The 10876-nt window shown below is 38.5% G+C and overlaps 1 protein-coding gene across 16 annotated transcripts in view; it reads right to left on the reverse strand.

The window, feature by feature from the left end:
• Window positions 1–347: 347 nt before the first annotated feature.
• Window positions 348–10876, reverse strand: part of trc (Serine/threonine-protein kinase tricornered) — a 59133-nt gene continuing 48604 nt past the window's right edge. For 12 of the 16 annotated variants that reach the window (XM_026816528.1, XM_026816533.1, XM_026816526.1 and 9 more), the window contains 10 exons: window positions 8441–8517; window positions 7733–7966; window positions 7297–7504; window positions 7090–7207; window positions 6859–6998; window positions 6581–6781; window positions 6306–6458; window positions 6056–6214; window positions 5823–5915; window positions 348–5479 (listed from right to left, as the gene is read on the reverse strand). In XM_026816528.1, the coding sequence (XP_026672329.1) occupies window positions 5364–5479; window positions 5823–5915; window positions 6056–6214; window positions 6306–6458; window positions 6581–6781; window positions 6859–6998; window positions 7090–7207; window positions 7297–7504; window positions 7733–7966; window positions 8441–8517 (1499 nt within the window). In that variant the 3' untranslated portion in view covers window positions 348–5363. Of the gene's footprint in view, window positions 5480–5822; window positions 5916–6055; window positions 6215–6305; window positions 6459–6580; window positions 6782–6858; window positions 6999–7089; window positions 7208–7296; window positions 7505–7732; window positions 7967–8440; window positions 8518–10278; window positions 10488–10876 lie in introns of those variants that run through there. The other 4 variants (XM_026816539.1, XM_018030413.2, XM_026816535.1 and 1 more) reach the window with 3 other exon arrangements.

Consider the following 10876-nt stretch of genomic DNA (forward strand, 5'->3'; position numbering starts at 1 on the left):
AACCAGCGGCATCTGACAGTGAAAGATTATATACCGTTCGTCTTTCCAGGTTCTACGTTTGTCGTTTAATTATTGATGGTATTAATTTTCTATAGCATTATTACTTTCATTCGCAATATTTAAAATTTAATCATTGCAATATAATCTTACAACAGAACGGGTATACGAATAGATTTTTCATTTCGTTGACATTTTCTAACATTTGTCGACATTTTCAAACATGACGAAGAGTCGGTCTTTTTAAACCTATATTTTGAGAATAAAAAACGTCAAAAATTTACCGACAAATGTTAGAAAAGTTACGTCTAGCCCCTTGAGGATAATAATTTCTGAGCATGTGAGAGAAATTTAAAATAAAAAACAATTTATTAACGACAATCACTATAATTACAATATGTATCGCGCACGAGAAGCAGTGTTTTGTCACTTCGTTCATCGCGTATTCTTTTTCACCTCTTCTCTTTCTTTGTGAAGCTACTAAATAAAAAATTTGCGATCAAATCGCGTAAGCTTACTTAAACGAAAACGTCCGGGCTCGTATTACTTGTATTCCAAGCCATGCTCGCATAATTGGTAAATCAAGGTATGCAATCGATCGGAATAATCGCGGCCGCGTTTAATAAAATTTCTCTAACTGGCCCTCGGTCATCGCTTCGCGTTTTTTCGTAATCGATCGGTGAGTTAAGTATTCTCGTATTAGACGTTAATAGACCTAAACGATGTTTTGAAAATTAAAATGTCGACGGGTTTGGAATTTATGGATAGATTTTTGTAAATCGATTGGCTTTTTTAATGGTCATCGGACGGACGAATCAATGATTCGTTAAACAGGAAAAACGCGCGTAATCGGAGCGATTGGCTAAATGCAAATGGAAAATAAAAGAGGGAAAACTTTGGGAAGCTGTAAATATACTTACTTACTGTATTGGAAGTGAACGCTCATATACAAAAGCGACGCGTGTTTCTTTCACAGTGATCCATATAATTACGATGGTGCGCAACAGATTAGCCAATTAAGCGATCGAGCACATTTTCACGAAAATATGCTCGACTTGGACGAACGTTTTCCGTACAATAAGCTGTACAACGCTTGACTCAGGGACGACATTCAGGCGATAGTTCCAAATATTTTCTATCAAATGATCAATTCGAATGATCGCGAATTAAAATGTCTCAGCTAATTCGGCGCTGCTCGAATGATTATTATTATTAACGATCGTTGTATGAAAAAACAACGACACAGGAGACGATTAAACTTATTTTACCTGGCGAAGTGAAACGTCGTTAAATATTTTTCCGACGAAACGTTACTCGCTCTTTATTCAATCCACAAATTCGACCAGCACAGCGACTCGAGAGCTTGCTCTATGCAATATTTACAACATATACTGACGACAATTATTATCGTATATAATCTATCCGTAGTCATTTCCGAAATACGTTCACAGATAATGATCGACAATTAACTTGTGCAAACGTGTGTACGCGTACACGAGTGGTCACTATCGGTTTCGATCCTCGACCGCAGAGACGTGTCCTTCGAGTTTCTCGGATTTATTTATCTGACGAATCACGCAATTTCCGAAGCTGAATCGCATCGGTTACGCGCAGGGCACCAAAAGACTTGTTGCATCGAAGGCATCTCGTGGCTATTGTTTTTTATTTTATTTAATTCTCTTTTTAAATAAATAAATCGCGATTACTTCGTTCGTGTTGCTCGGTAGCATTGGACGTGTCAGAGTATCTGTACCCGACAGCAACAAGTTGCTAAGCTTATTAACTCACTCGCTCGCATTCTCTCTCTCTCTCTCTCTCTCTTTTATTTCTTGCCATCCCCATCTTATTCTAGTTTCTACCTTTCTCTCTCTCTCTCTCTTTTTTCATTCTGCTTCTATCTTTCGTACTTATTTCTAAATTCTTCCGTTCTGTCACGCTTCACGTCCATCCTTTCTTTCGTGTGTCTCGCGCGAGCGCACACATTCCTCTACACCGCACTTACGCATTCTCACACCTTTCACGTTCTTTCTCATCTCTACCGGTGCAGAAAATAGTGTCATTATTATATTATTCATCTCTTCCCGTCGTTTAAAAACTGTCACTTCGTAAATCTAAGCATTCTGTTATCGTAAAAGTTATACATCGAGATTTGTTCATTTTCCTTTTTATATTATAGGGGTACTCGCGCTTCGAGCATCAGAGTATGGAGTACTAATGTTGAATGTTATCAATATCCACTCTCAAAGGTGCGAATAATCATCTACCGTCCCTTGTTAAAAAAAAAACATTCAAAACGGAGCTGTTTCAAAATAATAGCTCGATTGTGTTAAGATCAAAATGGAGGCCGTTCAATGAAGCAACGCGATGACGAAGCGACCTGGTGCTCCACACTCGTTAGCTGAAGTATCCGCGAACAAAGCCGTACGAAACTAATATGTATTCCATCAATTTACGTATCGCCAGTTCGCAAGAAGGGTCATCGATCTTTGAATCATATCGACAGACAGCGAATTCAATAAATCTGCTTTTAGACAAATTGTAAAGTCAATCAAATCGGTTCATCCTTAAACGAGTAATTGATAAGACTTGTTTCCTCGATAATATACTCGTTCAAATCGCGTTGTTCTACTCGCGGCCCGACGATACGTACGTACAGCAACGTGTTACGTTGCGTGGGTGGTCGTCAACGAAGACACGCCGGATCGTACGAGAAAGGAGCGGAAAGCTTCGATACAAGTACTATCAGCCGGAACGCGATACGTTTCGATCGTGCGCTTACATAGTATAGGTACATCTGTACAATAGATGAAATCGCTCTAGCAGGATCGTAAATCATCGTATTAACATTAATTGATATCATCGAATTAAAGAAGGTACGACTGGCAAACGCCGCTCTAAGAATTCTTTAAGATTACTTTCTCACCGCAAGATTGAAAAAACGCTAAAGCGACTCCACCTGTGATACGTTTTACCTCACTATGACTTATTTAAGATGAACTTAGACTTGTCACTTGAGGTGTGCATCCAGAATGATTCGTCTAAACAATTCATCGAAAGTAAAACCTGAGCCTACTTCGTTCAGTAGTCCCTTTGGATGAAATGCCGATGAAAATATCTTTACACTTTTCACTATGAATGAATCATTCAGGATGCACGTCCACAATGAACGGTCTAGATTCGCCTTTAGCTGCTTTATTCCAGTTTCGTTAGGTATTATTAGTACTATTACTACCACGGTGCCCTGGCTGTCGGTAAACTACACAGTGTACATTCTAAACCGTTCACGGTGCTATACTCGAAACAAAAACTACATTCGAGAGAGATTGCGTTATGCAACGTTCTTGCTTTTATTTTCTATCTTCTTCTCGTACATTGACACGAGATTTTGCTCGCATAATTCAATCCGATGCTGTAGGACATCATTTCAAACGATAATTTCCCGTATTCGACAGTGAACACGGTTCATTCTCAATGAAACCGCTGTTCCGTTAAGCCGAGAAGGAAAATAATTGAGATTGTGCAGGAAAAGAAAATCAACGCCCGCGAGAACTGAGGAAACTCGTGAAATGCCAGCAACAATTTTCGATATCTATTTTTCAGTTAATGTAAAATTATACTATAAAAGATATATACATCAAGCACTAGATTACATTTCGACTATTTTTCAATTAGCTTTTCTTCTTCTTCCTTTTTCTTTCTTGTTCCATTATTACCTATGATTTACCCAGCGCCGTAAAATTGTCTTGCGTTTTTTATTTGTATTATTTCATTTCATTTGTTTGTAGTTTGTTGGGTTTGGGCTGCGCGTGTACACGTGTTAGGAACCTTAATAAGGCAACGGAGGAAACCTGAATTTTACGAATGTATCATTTTTCTGGATATTCTCGTTTCACGATTCGTTTTCCTTACGGTGCTCAGGCACAAACAAAACCGTTTGGAAATTGTTTAATTGCTCTCGAAGAAAGAGACCCGGTACCTTCACGATTCTCCGACCCGCCTTTCATACATTTTACGTTTGACGATTCTATTCTCTTGCCGAGCTCACTTAACTGCAATACATTTTACTCGACGATACATTATATATCGATACAAATTACTGCAAAGCACAAAAGTTACGTAAAAGCTTGTGACGCGATATCTACGAATAACTAGATTATTTTCGAATTAATAATGTCACGAGAAACGTCTCTCCCTGTATTTATATATATACGTATATAATTACGCGTAAATAAAAAGTTTAAAACCGTCTGTTGCATAGTAATGCAATTTTTCGAATTAATAAGACGTTAACGTAAAAACTGAACAAACTTCATTTGATTAAACAAACTGATCTGCTTTGATGAATATCTTCACCAATTTATCTTTCCAATATCTAGGCAAAAGCTCTCAAAAAATATATAAATTTAAAATACCTTTTGTTCTTTTACTAATTAACAAATATCTAACGTTTTCTTTCTTTTTTTGAAAAGGGCGACGTAAGCACGATCGAATAGAGTATAACATTCGTAAAGTTCAGTAATTCTTAACAGACAAAAAACAGTGATCTGTGTACAAAAAGACTTTTAAACAATATCATATCACAGTACTAGCTATAAATATAACGTTGAAAAGAGAGCTGATAAACGATAGCTAAACCAGTGGTTCGTTGAGAGAAGAATAGAGAACAGGAGACACATTGAACGAAATTCTATACAAAATAAAAAAAAGAAAGGAAACATTGTACGCAGCTCTTCGAGAATCACGGGACCGAGGCTCCATCTTTGTATACTTTACTATTTTTCCATTAATAAAATTCTCACTGCAAAGAGAGAGAGAGCTTATTATGCTACGCTTCGAAGATCATCGGATGGAAACAATAATTATTCACGATCAAACGGAAAAAGGGAACGTATTTTCTTTTTTTTTCATATAGTTATGACCATCACTAAAAACTTTACGGTGCGCATGAAAATATGTCTGGTTCTTCTTTTATCACATGTGTATTAATTTTCGCACCTGCTTGTCTTCGGAATCTTTATCACTCCGTTCTTTGTCCTTTGTAACACAACAGCACGACGACATTTACTTTTTTTTTTACACGTTATAATCGCCTTTGTCATGATTGTTTCTTTCTTCTTGCTATCTACCGCCGCGTGATAACGTATAGATACGTACGTACGTCGTGTTCATCTCGTCACGTATGTACATGTAAAAACGATCAGCCGCCGGTGACTGACTAAACCGTGTCCAAAAACGAGAAAACGGAATCAGTCGTCCATTCGCGGTGCCGTCGAAGACAATGGAGGGTACGGGTGATGTACCAAGGCCGGAATTCCAGTTGCGTCAGACTGCTGACTGGTTGGTACCGAGCAAGAAATAGAGTGTTGCTATTTCTTGATCGGCGTGCCTCGCTGCGTCAAACCTTCGAATCGCTTGAACGTGTAATTAATGAATACCCAGTCCTTGTATATTACCTCCCCGTCTTGTGGCATCGGCGCGGATGCTGTAATCAAAGAAAATAAATAACTATGAGATTACGTCCAATTTTAGAGTAGTTACTCAACAACTACGGGTACATCGATAGGTATTGGGATCTGACATCGACGGCAGCACTTCCAGTTTGTGAAACTAATGAAATAACAGGCACGTAGCCGCACGACTGATTGTGATTAAATGAATGTTCCAACGTTTACTAAACGTAATAAGAACTACAATAGAAAGTACTGTTGCGTTGAAAACTGCAACGTAAGATCCGATAATGATTTAAATGTCAGTCTCTATTTTTTCTCACTGCCAAAGAAATACTTTGTGAATAGAAAAAAAAATCTTTGATAATTACAGCCTACCTGGTAAATTTGAAGTCTGCGAGCAATTGGCTGTAAAATTGACGATACCAGTTTTTAGATTATCGCCTGTTTTTCCAGATTTTATAATGTGACCTGCTTTGAAAAGTCGTTCGCCCTCAATATCTTTATACGACTTGACTTCTTTTTCATATCAGATCCCAATAACTACGTGATTGTTACGCGTAGTACAATGTACGTCAGCTCTAAATTGAAATGGATATTAGTACACTTACGTATTTCCAATTTCACGTCTGGGAATTCGTCGAAATTGGAGGTATCGTCGATAGAAAGTACCTCGACTGGAATCGCGGCAGGTCTCTCTCTGATGTGTTCCCAATCGACGCCACGGAAGAACGGAGCCAACTTAAGTTCTTCGACGCCTCTTTGCGCACCTGAAAATTAACAAAGAAAATATAATAACTGCAATTGAGCGATAAACTAATCTTATTCGAAGTTGTATAGAATACAGAGACAATTAAGTACCTAATCTTCTATCGGCTTCACAACAAAATCTAATAATGGTATCCTTAGCTTCCTCACTGATGGGAACTTCCGGTGGAAACACTAGGGTCTCTCTCCAATTCATAATTTTCCTGTAAGTCTCTTGCGGATTTTCACTACAGAATGGAGGATATCCTGAAACAAACGAGAAAACTAATCGTTAATAAAACTCGAGAGGAAATGTTGAAATGTGTACGTCTTCTTTTTAAAAACCGGAAACTATTGTAATTACGGGAGGGAAAAGAAGGGTACCGTACCTATGAGCATCTCGTACATGATAACTCCTAAGGACCAGCAGTCGCAGGCGGGCCCGTAACCAGTTTGCAAAAATACTTCCGGGGCTATGTAATCAGGCGTTCCGACCGTGCTGTAAGCTAACGCTCTCCTGTTTCTCTTCCAACTCTCGGCTCTTCTTTTACTATCCATCGCACCGCCGCTTCCGCTTCCACATGACGTCACTGGACACGATAGAAACGATCGAACGTTACCTCCGAATCTAAACGACAGCTTCTTGAAACCGATGAAAATAGCTTACTGAAATCTGAAGGCTTCGCTTGGCTGAGATCTCTGTAGAAATCGGTCCTATGAGACTTCTTCAAACCCGTACACAGTCCAAAGTCAGAAAGCTTTATATGACCTCGCGCATCCAGTAATAGGTTGTCCGGTTTGATATCTCTAAAAAGAAAGTATTAAACCGGTATATCTAGCTAGATCGTTTTTGCTTGAGCAATCATTAGATTCATCTGTCAGCGATCGTGCGACTCACCTATGAATAAACCCTAACTTGTGAATGGAATCGATCGCTAACGCTGTCTCCGAAATATAAAACTGCGTACACTCCTCGGAAAGCGTATCTTTCTTCATTAGCAGTGTCATCATGTCGCCTGAAACGCGGCAAAAAGAAGTCGCGATTAGATCGCGGGAACAGGAATGGGACCGAGCAAAGAAATCGAAAAGGGAAGTAAAAGCTTACCGCCCGGGAGAAACTCCATGATTAAATACAGATTGATGGGATCTTGAAAACTATAATACATCTTTACGACCCACTGATGATCCGCTTCCACTAGAACGTCTCGTTCGGCCCTGACGTGCGCAACTTGCTCCTTTTCCAGCATATCAGCTTTCCGCAGAATTTTCATCGCGTACACGTGACCCGTGTCCTTCTTCTGCACGAGTCTTACCTTTTTAGTGCAACAAAAGACAATGAAGGTTGATTGTAATGATTGCAATCTATTAAGGGGGTAAACTCTGTAGCGTATGTTATCTGCTAAATGAGGCAGAAGTATCAGCTTACGAGATTGAATTTTTCGTTATATGCAAAAAGACGTTTTGGTCGTCAAGTAAAGAGAAAAATTAAATTTGACGCGCTTCAATTTAATCAGAATATCGTGATGATCTTCGAAATTTACCTCTCCGAAAGCGCCTCTGCCAATAACTTTCAGGGGTTCGAAATCTTCGACACCGAGCCGGGAGCGTTTCAAGCGGAGAAACTCTGTTTCTTTCTGAGCATGTTGCAACCGTTTCTCTTGCTTCTGCTGCTCCGACAGCCCTTCGTCCTTCAACGATTCTTCTAATTTGGCGAGCCTTTGCTTCCGCTCGATGTGCTGAGCTATTAGATTACTGTAATAATTCTCCAACGTCACCTAAGAAATCAATTGTACACAAGGATTACTAGATGAGTTACATTCATTACTTAAAAACTGTATTATAAGGAAGATGTGCAGAAATTATAAATTGCAGCATAATACGGGAAACTATTCCGAATATTAAAATATCTTATGTATCATCGTTTAAATGACAAAAGAAATGTTTATCTAAAATTTTATGTCTGTGTAACTTCATGTATATATTTTTATTAGGTTTATCTAACTTTTTTACTGATACCATAAATTTTTTATTTTACATAAAAACCATTAATATTAATAATTATAAACAGATTAAATATGAAGATGATTAATAATTTTGATCGAATTGAAGTTATTAGTAATTACGATTGAACGAAAGATAGAAAGCTGATATTGCTAAATTTATAACGATTGAAAATGTGTAAAAGGTGATAGGGATAATGAAGAGACTAGGAAGAGAATATCAAGGAGAAAGAGAGAGAGAGGACTCACCTTGGCCTTTGTAGCCTTGTCCAATGTATGGCCGCTGAAACGGATCGTGCTCTCTGTGGCCGCCATCTCCAACACCCCTGTAATACATGCAAAAGGAGGTCACCAAGTGTCGCACACCAGTCTCCAGAACCGAGGTCTCGTGCCGTGACAATGACACAGATCCTTCCGCTCTCAAATTCCGTCGATTTAATTAAAAACACGATTACGTATCCCGTCAAACAGATTCTAAAAATGTGTTGCAAAATCGCACAGATATTACCCATTGGACAATATTATTAACGCATCGCGTTCCTCGTTGCTTTCACTGACTAGAAATTTAAGAAATCCACTAAATAGTTAAACTCTCGCCTGCTGTACGATTTTCATAACGATGCATAGCAATTATCTTCACTGGATTTAGTTAGTCACTGTTCTCTCGAATTGTACAAATTAGCGAGCACTTAATAAAGACACGCGAAACTCGACCAGACGAGAGATAGACGCGGTCTTTGCGCAAATTTTTTTAACACATTAAAGTCACCGAAATCACGCGTTCATGATTTCTGTCATAATCTTTCTTAAACTTCTGTTAAAAGAATGTATGCAACGTATTTTGCTTTATTTCTTTAAAATAGAAAATTATGGTCCGTTACGATGAAGTTGCAAGATTTAAATAAAGTACGAAGAACAATGCGACTCGTTTCATTTGTTCTTCGCGATGTCGCGTCTCGAGAGCATCACGTTACGTTCTCTCGCGTGGAGCAAAAGTCGGCTAGCCTTGGAGTTTATTAAATAATGGTCGCGGTGAATGATCGTGCAACGCTCGCTCGTGAACAGCGTCTTCGCGCACAGGATACGCGGAATCGAATTTAATAGAATCATCTGCATTATTCATTTTCGAACATCATCCGGAAGAACCTCGTCGCGGTAGAGCACTGTCGCATGAGTATTACCTCTTTATTGCACAATTTATGAAACACTATTCTCTTACATTACAGACAATAGTAAAATGTACAGTACTATAACAAGATAAATAGTCATATACGAAAGTAAATCATTTCTCTTCTGATGCACATACTTTTACAACTCTTGTCTATCATTTCTTGTATAATTATAGAACGAGAGAAACAGTTGCCCAAGAAAGAGACAATTATATATTAATGATCATACTATAATAACATATTCTAGTAAAAGAAATGCAGTTGATCGTGCAACGCTCGCTCGTGAACAGCGTCTTCGCGCACAGGATACGCGGAATCGAATTTAATAGAATCATCTGCATTATTCATTTTCGAACATCATCCGGAAGAACCTCGTCGCGGTAGAGCACTGTCGCATGAGTATTACCTCTTTATTGCACAATTTATGAAACACTATTCTCTTACATTACAGACAATAGTAAAATGTACAGTACTATAACAAGATAAATAGTCATATACGAAAGTAAATCATTTCTCTTCTGATGCACATACTTTTACAACTCTTGTCTATCATTTCTTGTATAATTATAGAACGAGAGAAACAGTTGCCCAAGAAAGAGACAATTATATATTAATGATCATACTATAATAACATATTCTAGTAAAAGAAATGCAGTTGCATAAAACCTATGGATACACTTCAAGCTATGTTCGATAATGGACCTTAATCAGATTTTCTATTACATTTATTATATTTCCACAATAAATGATCTACTTCTCTTTGCGACAGCATGTCATTACCCATTAAAACACAGTTTCATTTCTCCTTCATACTACTATTCTAATCACGTTTTAAGTTCTCTAGAACGAATTAATGAATTCCAGGAAAGACGGAGTCAGGTCACAAAACGTTGCACGATGAACATGACTCATACGTACATTTTTCAAGAAAGAGCAGTTCAACGTTAGTTGGCAATCACAATTCTGATCGGGAGCACGTGAAATTCATTTTATTCACATCACGGACGCGGACACGGACACGATGTCGTTCAAATCCACTGTTGGACGCGTTGTCCAACGGGCGATTTATCGGGGGGCCCACGTATGAGTTTGCGGTACGCTCGTCCTCAAGGTAGATTTCGCGATCCGATCCTCGCGGAACTAGGGAGGTAGGTTCAATGACGTCACGCGCTGATTACATTACGGACTACAAGGCCGCATTAAACTATTCTAGAAGCCGTACTTTGCGCGGCTCTCTCGCGTTCGGTGTGCAAATAAAGGGCGGTAACACTAGACACGCGAACTTCGTATTCTTCATAGTGTTACCGGCTCTCTCGCCACGCTCACCGACTTGCAATTAATCCCATAACGGTCACAATTAATTCGCACCAGTCACCTTTTCTTTCTATTTGAAAGAAAGAAACGATTTTTTAATTAAATAGCAAAATGACACGCAGCTTTTTTTTATAATGTAATCCACTCTGAATCCTATAATATCATTAATTATCATAAAATCACTTTTCTTTTATTATTCGTA

Source organism: Ceratina calcarata, unplaced genomic scaffold (assembly GCF_001652005.2).
Source record: "Ceratina calcarata isolate Rehan_Ccalc_2016 unplaced genomic scaffold, ASM165200v1 scaffold525.2, whole genome shotgun sequence".
NCBI lineage: Eukaryota > Metazoa > Arthropoda > Insecta > Hymenoptera > Apidae > Ceratina > Ceratina calcarata.